General features: G+C 36.6%; 1 protein-coding gene across 1 annotated transcript in view; it reads right to left on the reverse strand.

Annotated features, from left to right (window-relative positions):
* Nucleotides 1–24,621, reverse strand: part of CATSPERE (catsper channel auxiliary subunit epsilon) — a 247,561-nt gene that overhangs the window by 76,217 nt on the left and 146,723 nt on the right. The window contains exon 11 of the mRNA XM_060088382.1: nt 16,760–17,202. Within this exon, the coding sequence (XP_059944365.1) occupies nt 16,760–17,202 (443 nt within the window). The remainder of the gene's footprint in view (nt 1–16,759; nt 17,203–24,621) is intronic.

A 24,621-nucleotide genomic window follows, 5' to 3' on the forward strand; every position in this document is an offset into this window, starting at 1 on the left:
TAAGTTAATGGAACAGAATTCAGAAATAGATTCCTACATATATGGCCAGTTGATTTTTTACAAACGTGCCAAGGCAATTCAATGGGGGAAGGATAGTCTTTTCAACAAACGCTGTTGGAAGAGATGGCTTCGGATTAAAAAAAGAAAAGTATCTTGATCTTTACCTCACAGTGCATGCAAACATTAATTTGAAGTAGATCATAGACCTTAAAGTAAGAGTTACAACTATAAAATGAGGAAAGCTTAGTGACCTTGAGTTTGGAAAGATTTCTTAATTACAACCCAAAGTAAAACTATAAAAGAGAAGAGCAATAAATTGGACTTCATCAAAATAAATAAAACACATTTTCAAAAGACATTGTTATGAAAATGAAAACACAAGCCACAGACTGGGAGAAAATATTTGCAAAACACGTATCTAACAATGAATTTATATCTAGAGTTTATAAAAAACTCTTACTACTTAATTATAAGAAGACAACCCCTTAAAGTTGGGCTTACAAGTTGAACAGACACTTCACCAGAGAAGATCTACAAATAGCAAATAAGCACTTGAAACAGTGCTCAGTATCATTAGTTATTAGAAAGCATCAGGGAAATGTTAATTAAAACCACAATGAGATATCACTACATATTAACTAAAATAGCTAAAACTAAAAAATCCAAAACAAAACAATAACAACAACAAAACCAAAACACAGATCACACCAACTGTTAGCATAAATGTGTGAAGCAAGTAACACTACTGGTGGCGGGGCTTCCCTGGTGGCGCAGTGGTTGGGAGTCTGCCTGCCAGTGTGGGGGACGCGGCTTCAGGCCCTGGTCCGGGAGGATCCCACATGCGGTGGAGCGGCTGGGCCCGTGCGTCACAGCTGCTGAGCCTGCACTCTAGAGCCTGCGAGCCAGAGCTGCTGGGCCTGTGTGCCGCAGCTACTGAGGTCCGCATGCCTGGAGCCCGCACACCACGGCAAGGAGTAGCCCCCGCTCACTGCAACTAGAGAGGGTGGTACACAGCAGTGGAGACCCAACACAGACAAAAATAAATTAATAAATAATAATAATTTAAAAAAAGACTGATACTGCTTAAAAAAAAACTACTGGTGGCAATGTAAAATGGTACAAAAAATTTGGAATACAAATTAGCAGTTTGTAAAAAATTAAACATATGTCTACTTATGATCCAGCCAGTCTGTTCCTATGCATTTACCCAGGATAAATGAAAGCATAGGTCAACACAACTCAGAGTTGTACACAAGTGTTCATAGCCATTTTACTTGTAATATCCCTAAACTGGAATCAATCCAAATGTTCATAAACAAGTGTGGTTAGACAAATTGTGGTGTATCCATATCATGGAATATTACTCAACAACAAAAGGGAGCAAACTATTAATGACCACAATGTAATAGATAAACTACAAAATGATTATACTGAAAGAAGGCAGAAAACACATTGTATGGTTCCATTTATGTAAAATTCTAGAAAAAGTAAACTAACCTATACTGATAGCAATCAGATCAGTGGTTGCCTAGCAATGGGGAATAGAAGGAGGAATGGATTACTAAGGAGCATGAGGAAATTTTGGGGGGTGATGGACATGTACATTAGTTTGATCTTGGCTATTATTTCATGGGTATATACATATGTCAAATTGTACACTTTCAATGTGTGCAATTTATTGTATACCAATCACATCAATAAAGCTCTTTAAAAAGAAAATTTGAGAGAATGAAAAAAAATTCAATGAGAAAAAGGCACACAACCTAATAGAAAAAGTGACAAAAATTGGAATTTCACAGAAATGGGAATCAAAAAGCCAATAAATATATGAAAAATTATTCAACCTCATTAATAAGACGAGAACAGCAAAAAAATATATAATACACACACATTCATCAGGCAAAAATTAAAGTTTGACTATACAAGTTATTGGAAAGTATATTAGTCTGCTAGGGTTGTCATATCAAAATACCACAGACTGGGTGGCTTAGACAACAGAAGGTTGTTTTCTCATAGTTTTGGAAACTGGAAAGTCTAAGATCAAGGTGCCAGCAGATAGATCTCATTCTGAGGTCTCTTCTCTTGGTTTACAGGTGACTGCCATCTTGCTGTATGCTGACATGACCTCCTTTGTGCATGCAGGGAGAGAAAGAGACAAGCTCTCTGGTGCCTCTTCTTGTAATGACACTAATCCCATTAGACTAGGGCCCACCTTCACAACTCATCTAACCCTAATTATCTTTCAAAGTCCCCATCTCCAAATACCATCACTTTGGAAGTTAGGGCTTCAACATATGAATTTGGGGGGACACAAACATTCAGCCCATAACTACAATGATGTGGAGCAGCAGGATCTTTCAAACAGTGTTGGGGGTGTAAATTGTTTTAACTGTTAAAGTTCACCATATACATACTCTATGTGCTGGTTATTAAACTATTGTCTTCTGGCTTCAAACCCACTATTTTTTTTTTTTTTTTTTTTTTTTGCGATACGCGGACCTCTCACTGTTGTGGCCTCTCCCGTTGCGGAGTACAGGCTCCGGACGTGCAGGCTCAACGGCCATGGCTCACGGGCCCAGCCGCTCCGAGGCATGTGGGATCTTCCCGGACCAGGGCACGAACCCGTGTCCCCTGCATCGGCAGGCGGACTCTCAACCACTGCACCACCAGGGAAGCCCGAAACCCACTATTCTATTCGCAGCTTTTTGGTGCAGGGTTTGAGATTCTGCAAATCACATTTTTTCCTTGTTAGTTGGCTCTCTTTTAGATATTGCAAATACGGGGTACTGGAGAGCATCTAGAAGATAAGGATAGAAGAAAATATGCTACTTCTTGTTTTTCTCATTATTCCTGTCAGTGTCAACCTGGCAACTCTTCATCCTGGCAGTAGCAGTTGGTAAAGGAACTGAGAAGTGTGAAACACACTCCCAGAACAAGCTTCGCTCATGACCCCCTTTTGAGGTACAAGCACTAGCTGGCTGGCGCCTGTTTCAGAGACTAGAGTTTCAGCAGCACCAGCACCAATCATACTGCCCCCTTCTCAGAGATCTGGGTCCCAGATCTTTGGAGTCCCTTCCTTGGAGCTTCTGAGATGACATACCAGGCGAGCAGTACCCTCTTCTTCAAGGTGTGGGTTCTAGGTCTGTGGAACACTTCTCCTAACTTTCTAGTTTGTAATAACCCAAATTTCTTCCCTCTGTTCCCTCTATTATAGCCCTAGAGGTGGAACAGTCACTTCTTGTAGTTACTAGCTCTGTGTAATCTCAGTGTTCCTTTTTTTCTTTTCATTTCTCTCATATATCCAGTTCTACTAATTCCCTATATTGATTTACCTCTGCTAAGACAATTGGTTTGATTTCTGTTTTCCTGGCCGGTGGCTTACTGATATGGTTCTTGGTATGGAAGTAGTATCAAGAAACCAACACACAAAGATGGAATCCTGGGATTGACTTCATTGTGTCCTTGGCCTTGAACAGAGTATTAATCTCTTTGCCAATGGGAAAGGGATTCTATTATTTCATGGTATGCAGAAACATTACAAATAATCAAATTATCACCTGTTGTTGATTGTGATAAAGTATTTACTAAGGCAAATGCCTTAGGTGATGAAGTAGCCACTGAATTTAACCATTAATGACAGTGAAGATGGCTAAAATGATGGCTGCTTCTGAGTGTCCTAGATCATTTCCAGAAAGAAAGGTTAGATCCTTACACTACAAGCTCAATTTATTATTATAGAAACAAGGTTTTATGGTATTCCTAAAAGTATCTCTTACTTATTGTAACCACAGAGTTGACCTCACTGAAAATTAGATACAAAATTTAAGTTTGCCAGTAATTAAGATAGTGTGATACTACCATAGGATTGACAAATAGATCAATGGAACAGAATACAGCACCCAGAAATAGGCCTACACTTGTATGAATATTTGATTTTCAATAAAGATGCTAAGTAATACGATAGGGAAAAAAAAGCTTTTCAAGAATACTGAAGTACCTAGATATTCAAATGGAAAATAACTTTGTTGTTTCCTTGATCAAAAGTCACCATACACAAAAATTAATTTGAGATCGATCATGGACTTCAACATAAATGCTAAGACCATAAAGTTTTGAGAAGGCATCATAGAAGAATATTTTTTGTGACTTAGGGATAAGCAAAGTATCTTAGAACACAAAAAACAATAACCATAAATGAAAAACTTTATCAAAATTAAAATTTTCTACTCATTATCAGTCACCATTAAAAAAATGAATAGGCAGGTTCTGGTTCATGATGATAACACAGGAGGATCCTGAAATCACCTCCTCCCATGGACAACACTGAATTTACAGCTACGTACAAAATAATTTCCTCTGAAAGAAGCCCTAAAACTAGCTGAGCAACTCCTACACATCAGGTGAACAAGAAAAAAACCCACACTGAAACAGGTAGGAGAGACTGAGTCACAGTCTTGCCACAAACCCCAGCCCCAGGACAGTAACCCACGATCCGGAGGGAGAGAGTTCAAAACCCCACACTTCTCCCTGAGGAGTAAACAGCTTGAACCCCACATCTGTCACCCCAACTTTTAAGACCTGCAATATAAAACTGAGCCCCAAAACATATGGCTTCAAAAGCCAGTGGGGCTTGTGTCCATTTGATCCACAAGGCTATAGCAAACTGAGAAACAGTTCTTAAAGGCTCTCATGTGAGGACTCATGGATCCCAAGGCCCAGTGTAAAGAAGCCAGCTGAAAAGTGCCCAGACTTTCTGTGAGAGAGGCTTAATTGCTTATCTTAAAGCATCGGCCTGGGAGTTCCCTGGTGGTCTAGTGGTTAGGATTTGGTGCTTTCACTGCTGTGGCCTGGGCTGGGGAACTGATATACAAAAAGCCACGTGGCACAGCCAAAATAATATAAAGTAAACTTTGACTATTTAAAAATAAAATAAAATAAACACTGATTATTTAAAAAGAAAGAAAAATAAAGCATTGGCCTGAGGGGCAGGTATCTAATTTAACAGACATCTAGGGTATGGCCTACTGAAATACTCCAAAGACAGAGGCTGATGGGCTCCATGTTTGTGCTCTCCCTCTGCCTCACTCTAGTTGCTGGTATCTCCCAGAAAAAAGCTTCTACACTTATCTTGCACCCTGGTTTTTGTGGCTGCCTTCCATGGGTTGCCTCTTGATTGACTGGCTCTGGTGGCCAGTGGGGCTTGCACTCACTGGACCTGTAGGACTGTAATAGATGAAAGAGGAGGTCTTAGCTGGCTGCACCTCCAAGACATAGTAGGCACAGTCTTTCTGTAAAAGAGGACTATTAGCTTATCTTCATAGCTATGTCCTGAGAGGCAGGCTTCTAATTAAAACTATATCTAAGGGCTGACTATAATTCTCTTCAGAGACCTCATAGGGGCATAGGGGAAGTGTTATCTTTGTAGTCTCCCTCTGCCTTGCTCCAGGTTGCTGGTGTCTCCCAAAAAGCTGCTTGTACACACATCTGGTGCTTTTTAGTGGTTGCTGACTGGGGAATGCCCCTGGATTACCTGGCTCTGGTGGCCAGCAGGGTTCATGTTTGCAGGTCTTATAGGATTGTTAAAAAGTGATAAATAGTTCTTAACTGGCTGTTCCTTCCAGAGAATAGCACAGAGATGGTAGACTGAAATGCACCCCAAGTCTTTCTGTGAAAGAGACTTGTTAGCTTACTTTTATAGATGTGGCCTGAGGGGCAGGCTTCTAATTAAACACACATCTAGGTGCTGACTATAATTCTCTCCAGAGACTGGGGAGGCTGGCAGGCGCACCATCATTGCACTCTTCCTTTGCCCCACTCCAAGTTGTCAGTATCTCAGAGAAGGTAGCTGTTATACACATCTGGTGCCCCAGTTTTTGTGTTGGTCACCCAGAGAACACATCCCTCAATAGTCTGGCTCTGGTGACCAATGGGGCTTGTTCTTACAGGTTCAAAGGGATGGTAGCAAACAAAGAAACATTTCTCAAATGTTTCTTACTAGCCTAAGGCTCAGCAGTGAGGCAGCAGACAGAAATACCAACTCCCTGAAAGAGGTACATTTGCATAGTTTAAAAGCTGTTCCCTTAGTGTCTGGCTTCCAATCAACTTGCATCTGTGTGCTGAGATACTCTCCACACTTTGAGAGACTGACAGATCTTAGCACACCCTAAAATGCTGGGAGCCACTAAGAATAACGTAGGTGGCTTGGACAATCACAAATTCTGGAGAGACAACCAAGAGCTCAGGCAGTGTTGAATGATAAGTTTCATCTCCTACACAAAATGACCCCTTCAAGACTAGTAGAAGTAGCTGTCTTATTTACTGCATAGAAACCAATGAAGAGGATTAAGGAAAATGAAGAAACAGAAATATATTCTAAATGAAAGAATGAAATAACATCACATAAAAAAAGGTCTTAATAAAATAGTGGTAAGTAATTTACCTGATAAAGAATTCAAAATAACGGTTGCAGTGATGCTCACTGAAGTCAGAAGACGAATGGATGAACAAAGTGAGAATTTCAGCAAAGAGATAGAAAATATAAGAAAGTATTAAATAGAAGTCACAGAGCTGAAGAATACATTAACTGAACTGATACATACAATAGAGGAGTTCAACATCAGAATAGATGAAGTGGAAGAAAGAATGAGTGAACTCAAAGACAGGGCAGTGGAACTCATCAAAAACAGAGCAGGAAAAAGCAAAGTGAAGATAGCTTAAGGGACTTATGGAACATCATGTGGACCAACATTTGCATTATAGGAGTCACAGAAGGAAAAGAGTGAGAAAGGGGCAGAAAAATTGTTTGAAGAAATAATGACAAAAAAAACTTTCTTGGGCTTCCCTGGTGGTGCAGTGGTTGAGAATCTGCCTGCTAATGCAGGGGACACAGGTTCGAGCCCTGGTGTGGGAGGATCCCACATGCCACAGAGCAACTGGGCCCGTGAGCCACAACTACTGAGTCTGCACATCTGGAGCCTGTGCTCCGCAACAAGAGAGGCCGTGATAATGAGAGGCCTGCACACCGCGATGAAGAGTGGCCCCGACTCGCTGCAACTAGAGAAAGCCCTCGCACAGAAACAAAGACCCAAAACAGCCAAAAATAACTAACTAACTAACTAAATAAACAAACAAACAAACAAAAACTTTCTTAACCTGGGAAAGGAAACAGACACCCAGATCCAGGAAGCTCAGAGAGTTCCAAATAAGATAAACTCCAAAAGACCCACACCAAGACACATTGTAATTAAATATCAAAAGTTAAAGACAAGGAGAAAGTCTTAAAAACATCTTGTTGTACAAAGGGAACCACATGAGACTATCAGCAGATTTTTCAGTAATAACTTTGCAGGACAGAAGGGAATGGTATGATATATTCAAAGTGCTCAAAGTAAAAAACTGTCCTTCAGAATTGAAAGAGAGAAAAAGTGTTTTCCAGACAAGCACAAGCTAAAGGAGTTCAACAACACTAAACCCACCTTACAAGAAATATTAAAGGCAATTCTTAAGTAGAAACGAGAGGGTGCTGTTAGTAACAGGAAACATGAAAGTATAAACCCAAGTGGTAAAGGTAAATATATAGTTAAATTCAGAATAATCTAATATGTGGACATGGTGAGTTAATCACTTATAAAGCTAGTATGAAAGTTAAAGGCAAAATAGTAAAAATAACTACAATAATTTGTTCATAGATACACATGATAAAAAGATGTAAATTGTGACATCAAAATGTAAAACATGGGAGGGGAAATAAAAATGTAGAGCTTTAGACTATGATCAAATTTAAGTTGTTATCAACTTAAAATAGACTATTATAAATATAAGTAATATGTTTTATATGTAAGCCACATGGTAACCATAAAGGAAAAACTTATAGGAGATACAGGTAAGATAAAAAAAATGAATCAAAGCAAACCACTAAAAAGTCATTAAACCAGAAATGAAGAGATCAGAGAAGACAAAAGGAACACAGAAGAACTACAAAACAGCCAGAAACAATAAAAAAATGGCAATAAGTACATACCTATCAATAACTAATTTAAATGTAAGTGGATTAAATTCTCTAATTAAAAGACATAGAGTGGCTAAATGGATAAAAGAAAACAACCCTTCTGTATGCTGTCTACAAGAGATTCACTTCAGGTGTAAAATTACACACAGATTGAAATTGAAGGGATGGAAAAATATTTTATGTAAATGGAAGTCAAAAGAAAACTGAGGTAGCTATAGTTATCAGACAAAATATACTTTAAAACAAAAACTATAATATAGACAAAGAAGGTCATTATATAATGATAAAGGGGTCAATCCAACATGATATAACATATATGCACCCAACATAGGAGCACCTGCATATATAAAGCAAATATTAACAGAGCTAAAATGAGAAATAGACAGCAATACAATAATAGTAGGGGACTTTAATTCCCTACTTTCATCAATAGATCATCCAGACAGAAAATCAATAAAGAAACATTGGCCTTAAACAACACATTATACCTAATGACTTAACAGATATATCCAGAACATTCCATCCAAAAGTAACAGAATATATATTCCTCTCAAGTGCACATGAAATATTCTCTAGGATGTATTATATGTTAGGCCACAAAACAAGTCCTAATAAATTTAAGAAGATTGAAATCATATTAAACATCTTTTCTGACCATGTGGTATGAAGCTAGAAAGCAATTATAAGAAGAAAACTGGAAAATTCACAAATATTTAGATATTAAACATTCTGTTGAACAAACAATGGGTCAAAGAAGAAATCAAAAAATACTTTGAGACAAATGAAAATGGAAACCCAACATACCAAAATTTATGGGATGCAGCGAAAGCAGTTCTAAGAGGGAAGCTCATAAGGATAAATGGCTTACATCAACAAATAAGAAATATTAACAAAAAAATCTAATTTTACAACTTGAAGAACTAGAAAAAGAAGAATAAACAAAGCCCAAAGTCAGTAGAAGGAAGGAAATACCAAAAATCAGAGCAGAAATAAATAATTAGAGACTGAAAAAACAATGGAAAAGATCAGTGAAACTAAGAGCTTTTTTAAAAAAAATATAAATAATATTTACAAACCTTTAGCTAGACTCACTGACAAAAAAAAGAGAGGACTCAAATAAATAAAAACAGACATGAAAGAGAAGACATTACAATTGATACTACAGACATAAAAATGATCATAAGAGTCTACTATGAAAAATTATATGCCAACAAATTGGACAACTTAGAAGAAATGGATAAATTCCTAGAAACATGCAACCTACAAGACTGAATCATTGAGAAGTAGAAAATCTGAACAGACAAATTACTAGTGAGGAGACTGAATCAGTAATCAAAAACCTCCAGAAAAACTTAAGTCCATGACCAGAATGGCTTCACTAGTGAATTATACCAATATTTAAGGAAAAATTAATGTCAATCCTTCTCAAATTCTTCAAAAAATATAGAAGAGGGAACATTTCCAAACTAATTTTACAATGCTGGCATTACCCTAATACCAAAGCCAGACAAAGATGCCACCAGAAAAGGATATTACAGGCCAATATTCCTGATGAACATAGATGCAAAAATTCTCAACATAATTTGGGAAGATAAATTCAACAATACATTAAAAGGATTATACATCATGATCAAGTGGAATTTATTCCAGGGATGCACAGATAGTTCAACATGCACAAATCAATCAATGTGATATAGCACATTAACAAAATGAAGGATAAATATAATATGATCATCTCAATAGATGCAGAAAAGCATTTGACAAGATTCAACATCCATTTATGATAAAAACTCTCAACAAAGTGTGTAGAGAGGAAAATACCTCAACATAATAAAGGCCATATATGACAACCCTATACCTAACAACATACTCAATGGTGAAAAGCTGGAAGTTTTCCTCTAAGATAAGGACCAAGACAATAATGTCGACAGTCACCACTTTTATTCAAGTTCTAGCCAGAACAATTAGGCAAGAAAAAGAAATAAAAGGCATCCAAATTAAAAAGGAAGAAGTAAAACTGTCACTACTTACAGATGACATGATATTATATGTAAAAAACCCTAAAGACTCCACCAAAAAAACAAATCAGTAAAGGTGCAGGATACAAGATCAATATATAAAAATCTGTTGCATTTCTATGCACTAATAAGGAACTGCCAGAAAGAGAAATTAAGAAAACAATTCCATTTACAGTTGCACCCAAAATAATAAAATACATAGGAATAAATTTAACTCAGGAGGTGAAAGACCCATACACTTTAAACTATACAATATTGAAGAAAGAAATTGAAGACACAAATAAATGGAAAGATTCTACATGTTCATGGATTGGAAGAATTAATATTGTTAAAATGTCCATACTACCCAAGCTATATACAGATTTAATGCAATCCCTATTAAAATTCCAATGGCATTTTTCACAGCAATAGAATAAACAATCCTAAAGTTTGTATGGAACCAGAGAAGATCCTGAATAGTCAAAATGGTCTTGAGAAAGAGGAACAAAGCTGGAGTCAAACTCCATTACAAAGCTGTGGTAATCAAAACAGTATAGCATAGGCATAAAAACAGACCAATTGATTAGTGGCACAGAATAGAAAATCCAGAAGTAAAATCCATGCATATGTAGTTGATGAATCTATTACAAAGAAGCCAAGAATATACAATGAGGAAAGGATAGTTTCTTCAGCAAATCGTGTTGGGAAAAATGAATAGCCACCTGCAAAAGAATGAAACTGAACCTCTATCTCACACCATATACAAAAATCAACTTAAAATGAGATTATAGACTTGAATGTGAAATCTGATACCCTGAAACTCCTAGAAGAAAACATAGATAGTAAGCCCCTTGGAATTGGTCATGGCAAAAGTTTTTGGATTTGATACCAAAAGCAAAGGCAACAAAAGTAAAAATAAACAAGAGGAACTGCATCAAACTAAAAAGCTCTGCACCACAAAGAAAACTATCAACAAAATGAAAAGAAAACCTAGTGATTGGGAGAAAATAGTTACAAACCATACATCTAATAAGAGGTTAATATCCAAAATATATAAGGAACTCCAACAACTCAAGAGCAAGAAAACAAAAAATCTGATTTAAAAATGTGCAGAGGATCTGAATAAACATTTTTCCGTTGGAGACATACATATGGCCAACAGATACATGAAAACAGGTACCACATCACAGGAATGCAAATCAAAACCACAATTAGATCTCACCTCACACCTGTTAAATGACTATTATCAAAAGGATAAGAGATAAGAAGTGTTATCTTGTAATGAGCATTTGGAGAAAAGGGAACCATGAATTATTGGTGGAAATGTAAACTGGGGCGGCTACTATGGAAAACAGTATGCAGCTTCCTCAAAACATTAAAAATAGAACTACCATAAGATCCAACAATTCCACTTCTGGGTATTTATCCAAAGGAAGCAAAAACACTAATTTGAAAAAATATATGCACCTCCATGTTCACTGCAGCATTGTTTATAATAGCAGAGACATGGAAGCAACCTAAGTATCCATCGATGGATAAATAGATAAAGAAGATGTGGTAAGTATATATACAATGGAATATTTTTCAGCTATAAAAGAGAAGGAAATCCTTCCATTTGTGACAACACTGATGGACCTAAAGGGCATTATGCTAAGTGAAATAAGTCAGACAGTGAATGACAAATATCATATGATCTCATTTATATGTGGACTCAAAACCAAAACCAATACCCCCATGACTTCATAGATACAGAGAACAGATTGATCATTGCCAGGAGTGGGGGATGGGTGAAATGGATAAAGGTGGTTACAGGTACAAATTTGCAGTTAAAAAATAAATGTCATGAGAATATAGTGTACAGCATGGTAACTATAGTGAATAATATTGCAATTTGAAAGTTGCTAAAATAGTAGATCTTAAAATTCTCATCACAAAAAATTTGTAATTATGTGTAATGATGGATCTTAACTAGACTTAATGTGGTGATCATTTTATAAAATATACAAATATTGAATCATTATCTTGTACAACTGAAACCAATAAAATGTTACATATCAATTATACCTCAATATTAAAAATGTATTTAGGTCAATTAAGATATTCAGAAATAATTCTCAAAATTTCAAAACTAACTTTTGGTATAAATATCATTATGAAACCAGCTAATAGCATTAAAAACTTTAAAATATTAGTTATCCACTTTTGTGTATGGGTGTTATACTCAGTTTTTTCTTCAAAAATGACTGATTACTTATGAAGCTTAGCACCATAGTGGCCAATAATTATAACATTCTAATACCACTATAGTTAATCAAATCTAAGATGCTATCATATGTAATACTCATCTCAATTTCAACGATGTTAAATGTTAAAAAAAAAACCTAGAAAACTGTGCCTTGGAAATGATGAAATATTGTGGTGGTGGTAGTAGTAGTAGAAACAGCAGAAGTGGTGATAGTTGTAGTAGTAACACATACATATATAGTGCTTATTATGTGTCAGGTGCTCTTCTAAGCCCTTTACATATATTAACTCATTTAATCCTCATAAATAAAGTAAATACTAGCATCATCATCATCAACATCAAAGATTTAAAAACTTGCTCATTGTCATCGGCTAGTAAATGATAGAGCCAATAGTTTATTAAAAAATGCAAATTTGGGAGAGTGGACAAGACGGTGGAGTAGAAAGACCCTAAGCTCACATCCTTTCATAGGCACACCAAAATTACAACTACTTACAGAGCAACTATTGATGATAATGACCTGAAGACTGGCAGAAAAGATTTTCCACAACCAAAGAAGGAACCACAATGAGAGGGGTAAGAAGAATGGAGATTCAGTATAGTAAAGACCCACATCCCTGGGTCAGCAACCAAAAAATGTAAGATAATCACAATTGCAGAGGTTCTCCCCAAGGAGGGGGGTGTGCCCCTACATTGGGCTCCCCAGCAGAGGGTTCTGCACCAGGAAGAAGAGTTCCCAGAATGGCTGGATTTGAAGGCCAGCAGGGATTGTGACTCTGTTCTTAAAGGGCATGCACAAAATCTCACACATTCCTAGTCCTAACACAGAGGCAGTAATTTAAAAGGAACTAGGGCCTCCCTGGTGGCGCAAGTGGTTGAGAGTCCGCCTGCTGATGCAGGGGATACGGGTTCATGCCCCGGTCTGGGAGGATCCCATATGCCGCGGAGCGGCTGGGCCCGTGAGCCATGGCCGCTGAGCCTGCGCGTCCGGAGCCTGTGCTCCGCAACGGGGGAGGCCACAACAGTGAGAGGCCCGCGTACAGCAAAAAAAAATAAAAAAATAAAAAAAAATAAAATAAAATAAAATAAAAGGAACTAGGGTCAGACCCATTTGCTGGACTTGAAGAGACTCCTGGAGGGGCAGGAGGCAACTGGGACTCCCTCTGGGAACATAGACTCTGGTGGCAGCCATTTTGGGGAGCTGGTTCTACCACAAGGACATTGGTACTGGCAAGTGCTCTTCTGGAGTCCCCCCTGTAGCCTATTCTGGGGGCTTACCAGCCACCAGTGGATGGCACCATCCACAGCAGCCCCCCTCCCAGCCAGCCATCATGGGACCCAGCCCCACCACCAGCAGGATGGCATCAGCCTTGGGACTCCCTGGACAGTACAGACAACTATGTCAGGACCTGGCCCTGTCCACAAGCAGCCTCAGTGGGAAGAAGGACCTGGCAGCCAACCAGGTGGGGTCCAGCCCCCACCTACCAGTATACTCATAGGCAGCCCCGCCACAACAAAAGGGCCCACTCAGCCCACACAGTGGCAACCATAGATCATACAGCTCGGGTGACCAGGTGGAAGTGTACTGCTGGTCCCCATAGGACATCTCTTACATAAGGCCACTTCTCCAAGATTGGGAAATGTAACCAATGTACTTAATACATACATATAAACACAGAGAATTAGGCAAAATTATGTGACTAAGGAATATGTTTCAAATGAAGGAACAGGATAAAACCCAAGAAGAAAAACTAAGTGAAGTCAGAGGTAAGCAATCTACCCAATAAACAGTTCAAGGTAATGATCACAAAGATGCTCAATGAACTCAGGAGAAGAATGGATGAACAAAGTGAGAAGTTTAATAAAGAGTTAGAAAATATAAACAAGAACCAAACGGAGCTGAAGAATATATTAACAGAAATAAAAATATGCTAAAACATGAAAATATTAATGTTTCATAGTCCTTTGTATATTTTGATTGGTAACTAGTATTTTGAAGGGTTGAATTGCAAGTGGACAAATACACATTATATATGCAATTCTTGGAAAGGAAACCTATGAGAGTGTATGCAGATATTGGAGCTAGATAATCAAAGAAAGTTGCACTGTGCTGAAGAAAAGTGTAAACCTTTGTTTTTGTTCTGGAATGAGGGAGTACCTCAGCTTCAGAAAAGTGAGTTAAATATACTCCTTGTTTCTTGAAACATGCTCAATCCAGTCTTGTTTATTGTATTTTACTTTTCCCCTGTATCTTCTTCCCCCATTCCCTTCCCTCATAATAGGCACCCATAACATATATCAAGCAAGCATTATGCTTTACTTGTTTGTTATATGTCCTTGGCTATCTTTGTATTCTTCATTTTTTATCTTTGTATTCTTATAAAATGAACAATACTCTTTTTTGCTTGTGATTTGTGTGTAGTTGTTTGTAATTTTAATAAATGTTACATAGTAACATTTGGTAGGTTTCAGTTTCTTATTCAACACTATTTTTCATTCAAGACTATGTTTTAAGGTCTATCCATGTAATTGTATATAAATCTAAAACAGCTTTATTTGTTTCAAAACCTGTTTATGCCAGATTGCATTATTATTGTAATTGTGGAATTACACTAAATATTATGGACTGGTTAAATACCAGTGTAAAAATAGAGTTACTCTTTCCCTGAAAACTACGTTTGGAACTGCTTTGGAAAGTTTTTTTTTTTTTTTTTTAATGGTACATAGGCCTCTCACTGTTGTGGCCTCTCCAATTGCAGAGCACAGGCTCCAGACGAGCAGGCTCAGCGGCCATGGCTCATGGGCCCAGCCGCTCCATGGCATGTGGAATCTTCCCGGACTGGGGCATGAACCCGTGTCCCCTGCATCAGCAGGCAGACTCGCAACAACTGCACCACCAGGGAAGCCTGGAAAGTTTTGATAAAGCAAGTCATAGAAGAAATTGCTGAGCTAGGTATGAGCAAGATAACACTAAAAGGCTGGGGAAAAAATTATAAAAATCTAGAACTTTGGTTGTTTTGCCAATGTCTTTAAGTACCCCCTGCCCCCGCTATTTTAAAGAAACTGAAATGAGAACTAAGAGATGATGTCTTATGAATAAGACTATGCAAGAAAGGAGATGAAGAATTCCAGTGGACTAATTACAAAGCAAAGTCTGTGGTCCTATATTAAAAGATTGACTAATGAATGTACATTCATCTATTTAAGTTAAAGTAAAATGTTTCACATATAGCACTTTCCTTTTTTAAATGATTCTTCACTTTAACTTACTTTGGAATTAAATGAACACTTCCATTCCACTGTATCAATTAAGAGGCCCACTATTGTATATGCTTAAGAAAGCTGAGCCTAGAAAGGGAGAGTGGGGAATAGAATATACAATATTTGGGAAGAAATTACAGTAACATGTAAAAATGCTTATGGGGCTTCCCTGGTGGCACAGTGGTTGAGAGTCCACCTGCCGATGCAGGGGACACGGGTTCATGCTCCAGTCCGGGAGGATCCCACATGCCGTGGAGTGGCTGGGCCCGTGAGCCATGGCCGCTGAGCCTGCACGTCTGGAGCCTGTGCTTTGCAGCGGGGGAGGCCACAACAGTGAGAGGCCCGCATACAGCATAAAAAAAAATGCTTATGCTATAATATTACCTAGGAAAGTAGTACACAAAATAATATACACAGTATATTTATGTCTCTTGTGGTAGATTATTTACAAAGACGGCTGCAGTAATTCCTCCCATTCCCGTATGTAGGTCCATTTACAGTGTAAGTTTGCCGTTCTATTAAGAAGTGGAGTCTATTTCCCTATCATATTAATCTGGGCTGGCCTTGTGAATTGATTTGACGAATAGAATGTAGCCAAACTTAGGCCTTGAAAGGCCTGTGGCTTCTGCCTTCACCATCTTGGAACACTGCCCTGAGATTGCCATGTGAAGAAGCCAGGTCTAGCCTGGAGGATAGAGGACACATGGAGCAGCGACAAGTGCTCCAGCTGAGGCCCCTTATACTAACAAGCCAGTGCGTGCACCAAACATTTGACATGTGAATGAAGCCATCTTACATTATCCTGTCCCAGGCAAGCCACCAGATGACCACAGCCTCATGAATAAACCCAGATGAAACCAGCAGAACTGCCCGTCTACTCATAACCCAAATTGTTGATCCACAGAACTTGTTGTTTGAAGCCATTAAGTTTAGGGATGGTGTTATAGTGTAATAGATAGCAGATAGAATTCTACAGAGCAGTCATGCACTATATAAGAAAAGGAAGTGAACAATACAATTGACAAAGAGTTCTACAGGAATGTGTTTTTAAGTGGCAAAGAGGCCCTGGATATTGCAAGTAAAAATTGTTGCTCAGGAATTAATGACTTACCATATCATTATTCATTAAAAACTTACATATTTCTCAACATTTTCAAAGCTAAATTTGGAGGGAAATCCATTCTTTTAAGTGTTAATAATTTTACATTTATTAAAATCAAATGAAAGAATTTTAAAATATTAACTTACCATGGTTTTAGAGCAGTATCTTGAGGAAATTTCATAGTGAATCTGATTTTTCTCTTCCAATATTTTTGGGCCATATGATTCCACAATAATATACAGACCAATATTTTTTGGATAGACTATTTGAGCCCACACTGACAGGTTTTGTCCTTTGTCCAAAAGATAAAAAACACGAAAAATATCATTATGAAATGCCACGTAGGGGCATTTTTCTTTTGTTTTGAAAGCTATACTTTGTGCTTCCAGTTTTAAGGGATATTCCTGTGGATGTATTGTGCCATTTTCAGAAACATGTATGAGATACATTTTACCAGATGTATTCAAGGAAATTAATGATTTTGTTGTGCTATTTGTCCATAAATGCAGCTTTACTGCATCTTTAATATTAATCTTGAAATGAAACATTACATTATTTTCCATTTTTACCACAATATTTCCATAATAATCTGGAAAAAAAGAGAGAAAAGTTTGTGTTATTCTATGTTGACATAAATCTATGCTGTTTTATTTAAGTGCACTATTAACCAAAATAATTTCTTTCATAGTGATTATTTACATACTTTGAGAAAATTAGAGTGTTCAGGCACAAACCCATAACATTACAAGATGTTTGAGAGCTTCTCTCCCACTTCGTAGCAGAGCGTTTTTAATTTTTTTCTGCATACCTTTCTCCTCACATTCACTCTATCACTTTTATAATCACATTATTAACATAGAAGAAAGAGCTGGAATTAGTGCATTAAATAATAATGAGGATGAGCATGACAGGAATGGTATTATTAGGAAGCATTGTATTATGGACTGAATTATGTTCCCTCAAAATGCATATGTTGAAGCCCTAACTCTCATTGTGACTGTATTTGGAGGTAGAGTCTTTAAGGAGGTAATTAAGGCTAAATGAGGTCAGAAGGATGGGGCCCTAATCCAATATGACTGATGTCTTTATCAGGGGAGGAAGATACACCAGAGAGCTCTTTCTCTCTCTGCACGTACAAAGAGAAAAGGCTATGTGAGGACAAAATGAGAAGGCGGCCACTGTCTTCAAGCGAGCAAGAGAGTCTGTCAGAAACCAACCTTGATGACACCTTGATCTTGGACTTCTAGCCGCCAGAATTGTGAGAAAGTAAATTTCTATTGTTTAAGCCACTTAGTCTGTGGTATTTTCCTATGGCAGCCATAGTAGGCTAATGCAATTGGGATGAAGAAATGGTAGTGGGAGGGAGACAGCACCTCTTCAGGTTCACTTTATACAAAATGATTAACTTTCTCCCCTTAATAGAGTATTATGCCTAAGTCGTAGAGGTTCATAGACAATAAGTCTCTTAACCTCTTTGGTTCTATAACCACAGGTATAAAATGAACAATTGGACTAGTTGGTTTCATAACTTCCTTTCCAGATACGACACTTTTGCATACAGCCCTTAGGAGTATACTTTCTTTAATTTTCAAAAACAACACTTAGAAAGGACTGGATGAAAGGAGGAAGGTGAATTCAAAGAGTTAGGGAGGTTCAGACCTCTTTGTGCATTTGCATCTCACATTTGGCATATGAATAATTAAGTGACATTTTCACAACTTGCCATAAATTATATTCTAATCAAGCTCTTAAATCAGAAACACCTATTATTTTTAGGATCAGAATACTGTAATAAGATAGCAGTGTCAACATACTACCATTTTCCTATCACATTGCTCATTAACAACATTATTAAATGAATTTTGGATTAAATACGAAGTTAAGATGAAAATTAGGAATTATTTTTTTAAATAATGAGAATAAGAACACTATATATAAAAGTCTGTGGGACATAGCTAAAGCCATGTAGAGAAAAATTCATAGCATTATGCTTTTCATCGTTTTAAATGCTTAGAAAACAACAAAAACTGAAAATAAATGAACTAATTATTTAACTCAGGAAGCAGGCAACAGAATACCAACATTACAAACAAAAAGCAGAAGTGAAGAATCATTAATGACAAAAGCAGAAATTAAGGAATTAAATAAAAAAGAAAGTAGATGTGATAAATCAAAGAGTTCTTTTCAAAGCAAAGGAAAACAAAAACAAAAAATTCTTTAAAAAAATGATATCTTGCAAGCCAAACTAGCAAGGATTGGGACATAAACAATATTAAAAATAAACAAGAGAATATGATTACAGATATGTAAGAAATTTAAACATTAAAATGGGAAGCTTTTGCCAATAAATTAGAAAATCTAGAAAAAAATGAATGCTTTCCTAGGAATAAAGAAACTTCAAAAATTGACTGAAGAAGAGATGAAAGACTTTAATAGACCAATTAGAGAAAATAAAATTAATGAAGAGATATAACATTCCTGGTTGGGAAGACCTGATATTGCAAATATTCAATCATCTATTCAATAAATATCAATATTTATTGAATGCCCACTATAGCTACACACTGTTCTAGAAACTTGGGAGGGACATATTAGTAAAAGAACTGAAAGATAATTTTCAGTTGTAGCTTCTATTCCTTTAGGGAAGACAGCCAATAAACATAAGATAAGTAAATTATATAGTGTGTTAGTGATTAAAGCTACAGTAATCAAAACAATATAGATCTTGTGGAGATAGATGAGGGAAGGGGATAGCCCAGAAACTGAACTCAGTTAACATGAGGAATAAGTGCATAATAAAATTGGCATTTCAAATCTGTAGGGTAAGCGGTGTTTAACAGAAGACTGATTTGAAGGCAACACGAGGTTTCACAGGAAAAACAGAAATAAAAAATAAAATTAGATTCCTTATACCAAATATAATTCTAGATGAATTAAAGATTGAAACATAAAAATTATAATGCTAAATTATAAAAAGAAAATATGTGATAATATCTTTATAATTGGAAAGACCTTTCATATTATGACATTACAGAAGAATTGACAAATAAAAGTACTAACAAATTTGACTACATAAAAACTGAAATTTTAAATGTCAAAGTCCCTGCAAAAAGGCACCAAGAAATTACACACAACAGAAAATATTTGCAATACGTGTCAAAGACAAATGGATAATATACATTATAAGTAAAAAACATATCAATAAGAAAATAAGCAATCCAGTGCAAAATATCTAAACAGTATGAATTGACAATCCAGAGAAAATATGACCAATGAACATACAAAACTAGATAAAACATCTAATTATAAAGTGTGCAATAAAATGAGAATTACACATTTTTCTTCCACACTATGGGTAAATAGTAAACAGATTTTATAAAAATATACATTTTTCAAATACTTTTGGGTGAGTTTAGACTGACAATTTTAAGGATTTATCAACTTTTTAAATATTCAGAACTCTGATTCAAGAATTCTATATCTAATAATCTATGTTACAGGAATACTTGTACAAGTGTACAAGTACCTATATACATATGTATATATATGCATATTCTCCACAGTGGTTTCTTTAATTTTTATTTTTTATTGGAGTATAGTTGATTTACAATATTGTGTTAGTTTCAGGTGTGCAGCAAATTGATTTAGTTATACATATACATACTTCCATTCTTTTTCAGATTCTTTTCCCATAGAGTTTATTATAGAATATTGAGTAGAGTTCCATGTGCTATACAGAAGGTCCTTATTGACTATTTATTTTATATATAGTAGTGTGTATATGTTAATCCTAAACTCCTAATTTATCCCTCCCATCACCTCTTCCCTTTGATAACCATAAGTTTGTTTTCAAAGTTTGTGAGTCTGTTTCTGTTTTGTAAATAAGTTCATTTGTATTATTTTTTAAGATTCCATATAAAAGTGATATCATATGATATTTGTCTTTCTCTGACTTACTTCACTTAGTATGATAATCTCTAAGTTCATCCATTTTGCTGCAAATGGAATTATTTCATTTTTTATGGCTGAGTAATATTCCATTATATGTATGTACCACATCTTCTTTGTCCATTCCTCTGTTGATGGACACTTACATTGTTTCCAGGTCTTGCCTATTGTAAATAGTGCTGCAATGAATATTGGGGTTCAGGTATCTTTCTCAAATTATGGTTTTCTCTGGACATATGCCCAAGAGTGGGATTGCTGGATCATATGGTAATTCTATTTTTAGTTTTTTAAGGAACCTCATACTGTTCTCCATAGTGGTTGTACCAATTTACATTCCCACAAGCAGTGTAGGAGGGTTCCCTGTTCTCCACACCCTCTCCAGATTTTACTGTTTGTAGAGTTTTTGATGATGGGCATTCTGACTGTGTGTGGTGATACCTCATTGTCGTTTTGATTTGCATTTCTCTAGTAATTAGCAATGTTGAGCATTTTTCATGTGCTTTTTCACCATATATATGTCTTCTTTGGAGGAATGTCTTTTAGATCTTATGCCCATTTTATGATGGGGTATTTTTTTTGATATTGAGCTGCATACACTCTTCATATATTTTGGAGATTAATTCCTTGTCAGTCACTTTGTTTGCAAATATTTTCTCCCATTCTGTGGGGTTGTCTTTTCATTTTGTTTATGGTTTCCTTTGCTGTGCAGAAGCTTTTAAGTTTCATTAGATCCCATTTGTTTATTTCTGTTTTTATTTCCATTATTCTAGGAGGTGGATCAAAAAAGATCTTGCTGTAATTTATGTCAAACAATGTTCTTCCTAGGTTTTCCTCTAAGAGTTTTATAGTGTCCGGTCTTACATTTAGGTCTCTAATCCATTTTGAGTTTATTTTTGTATATGGTGTTAGGGAGTGTTCTAATTTCATTCTTTTACATGTAGCTGTCCAGTTTTCCCAGCACCACTTACTGAAGAGACTGTCTTTTCTCCATTGTATATCCTTGCCTCCTTTGTCATAGGTTAGTTGACCATAGGTGCATGGGTTTCTGTCTGGGATTTTTATCCTGTTCCATTGATCTATATTTCTGTTTTTGTGCCAGTACCATATTGCCTTGACTACTGTCGCTTTGTAGTATATTCTTAAGTCAGGGAGTCTGATTCCTCCAGCTCCATGTTTTTCCCTCAAGACCGCTTTGGCTATTTGGGGTCTTTTGTGTCTCCATACAAATTTTAAGATTTTTTGTTCTAGTTCTCTAAAAAATGCCATTGGTAATCTGATAGGGATTGCATTGAATCTGTAGATTGCTTTGGGTGTATAGACATTTTCACAATATTGATTCTTCCAATCCAAGAACATGGTATATCTCTCCACCTGTTGGTATCATCTTTAATTGCTTTCATCAGTGTCCTATAGTTTTCTGCATACAGGTCTTTTTTCTCCCTAGGTAGGTTTATTCCTGGGTATTTTATTTTTTTTGTTGCAATGGTAAATGGGAGTGTTTCCTTAATTTCTCTTTCACATTTTTCATGATTATTGGAGAGGAATGCAAGAGATTTCTGTGCATTAATTTTGTATCCTGCAACTTTACCAAATTCATTGATTAGCTCTAGTAATTTTCTGGTGGCATCTTTAGGATTGTCCATGTATAGTATCATGTCATCCGCAGACAGTGACAGTTTTACTTCTTCTTTTCCAGTTTGTATTCCTTTTATTTCTTCTTCTTCTCTGATTGCTGTGGTAAGGACTTCCAAAACTATGTTGAATAATAGTGGTGAGAGTGGACATCCTTGTCTTGTTCCTGATTTTAGAGGAAATGCTTTCAGTTTTTCACCATTGAGAATGATGTTTGCTGTGGGTTTGTCATATATGGCCTTTATTATGTTGAGGTAGGTTCCCTCTATTCCCACTTTCTGGAGAGTTTTTTTTTTTTTTTCTTTTTGCTGTATGCGGGCCTCTCACTGTTGTGGCCTCCCCCGTCGCGGAGCACAGGCTCCAGACGCGCAGGCTCCGGACGCGCAGGCTCAGCGGCCATGGCTCACGGGCCCAGCCGCTCCGCGGCATATGGGATCCTCCCAGACCGGGGCACGAACCCGTATCCCCTGCATCGGCAGGCGGACTCTTAACCACTGCGCCACCAGGGAGGCCCTCTGGAGAGTTTTTATCATAAATGGGTGTTGAATTTTGTCAAAAGCTTTTTCTGCATCTATTGAGATGATCATATGGTTTTTATTCTTCAATTTGTTATTAAGGTGTATCACATTGATTGATTTGCAAATATTGTAGAATCCTTGCATCCCTGGGATAAATCCCAACTGATCATGGTGTATGATCCTGTTAGTGTGTTGTTGGATTCTGTTTGCTAATATTTTGTTGAGGATTTTTGCATCTATATTCATCAGTGATATTGGTTTGTAATTTTCTTTTTTTGTAGTAGCTTTGTCTGGTTTTGGTATCAGGATGACAGTTGCCTCATAGAATGAGTTTGGAGTGTTCCTTCCTCTGCAATTTTTTGGAAGAGTTTGAGAAGGATGGGTGTTAGCTCTTCTCTAAATGTTTGATAGAATTCACCTGTGAAGACATCTGGTCCTGGACTTTTCTTGTTTGAAGATTTTTAATCACAGTTTCAATTTCATTACTTTTGATTGGTCTGTTCATATTTTCTCTTTCTTCCTGGTTCAGTTTTGGAAGGTCATACCTTTCTAAGAATTTGTCCATTTCTTCCAGGTTGTCAGTTTTATTGGCATAGAGTTGCTTGTAGTAGTCTCTTGGGATGCTTTGTATTTCTGCGGTGTCTGTTGTAACTTCTCCTTTTTCATGTGCAATTTTATTGATTTGAGTCCTCTCCCTCTTTTTCTTGATGGGTCTGGCTAATGGTTTATCAATTTTATCTTCTCAAAGAACCAGCTTTTAGTTTTATTGGTCTTTGCTATTGTTTTCTTCCTTCCTATTTCATTTATGTCTGCTTTGACCTTTATGATTTCTTTCCTTCTGTTAACTTTGGTTTTTATTTGTTCTTCTTTCTCTAGTTCCTTCAGGTGTAAGGATAGAGAGTTTATTTGAGATTTTTTTTGTTTCTTGAGGTAGGCTTGTATAGCTATAAACTTCCCTGTTTGAACTGTTTTTGCTGCATCCCATAGGTTTTGGATCATCGTGTTTTCATTGTCATTTTTCTCTAGGTATTTCTTGATTGCCTCCTTGATTTCTTCAGTGATCTCTTGGTTATTTAAGAATGTATTGTTTAGCCTCCATGTGTTTGTGTTTTATACGTTTTTATCCCTGTAATTGATTTCTAATCTCATAGCGTGTTGTCAGAAAATATGCTTGATATGATTTCAATTTTGTTAAATTTACTGAGGCTTGATTTGTGACCCAAGAGGTGATCTATCCTGGAGGATGTTCCTTGTGCACTTGAGAAGAGAGTGTAATCTGCGGTTTTTGGATGGAATGTCCTATAAATATCAATTAAATCTATCTGGTCTATTGTGTCCTTAAAGCTTGTGTTTCCTTATTAATTTTCTCTTTGCATGATCTGTCCATTGGTGTAAGTGAGGTGTTAAAGTCCCCCACTATTACTGTGTTATTGTTGATTTCCTCTTTTATAGCTGTTAGCAGTTGCCTTATGTATTGAGGTGCTCCTATGTTGGGTGCATATATATTTATAATTGTTATATCTTCTTCTTGGATTGATCCCTTGATCATTATGTAGTGTTCCCCTTGTCTCTTGTAAGATTCTTTTTTAAAGTCTATTTTATCTAATATGAGTATTGCTACTCCAGCTTTGTTTTGATTTCCATTTGCATGGAATATCTGTTTCCATTCCCTCACTTTCCGTCTGTATGTGTCCCTAGGTCTGAAGTGGGTCTCTTGTGGACAGCATATATATGGGTCTTGTTTTTGTATCCATTCAGCAAGCCTGTGTCTTTTGTTTGGAGCATTTAATCCATTCATGTTTAAGGTAATTATTGATATGTATGTTCCTATTATCATTTTCTTAATAGTTTTGGGTTTGTTTTTGTAGGTCCTTTTCTTCTCTTGTGTTTCCCACTTAGAGAATTTCCTT

Source organism: Mesoplodon densirostris, chromosome 2 (genome assembly GCF_025265405.1).
Source record: "Mesoplodon densirostris isolate mMesDen1 chromosome 2, mMesDen1 primary haplotype, whole genome shotgun sequence".
NCBI classification, from domain to species: domain Eukaryota; kingdom Metazoa; phylum Chordata; class Mammalia; order Artiodactyla; family Ziphiidae; genus Mesoplodon; species Mesoplodon densirostris.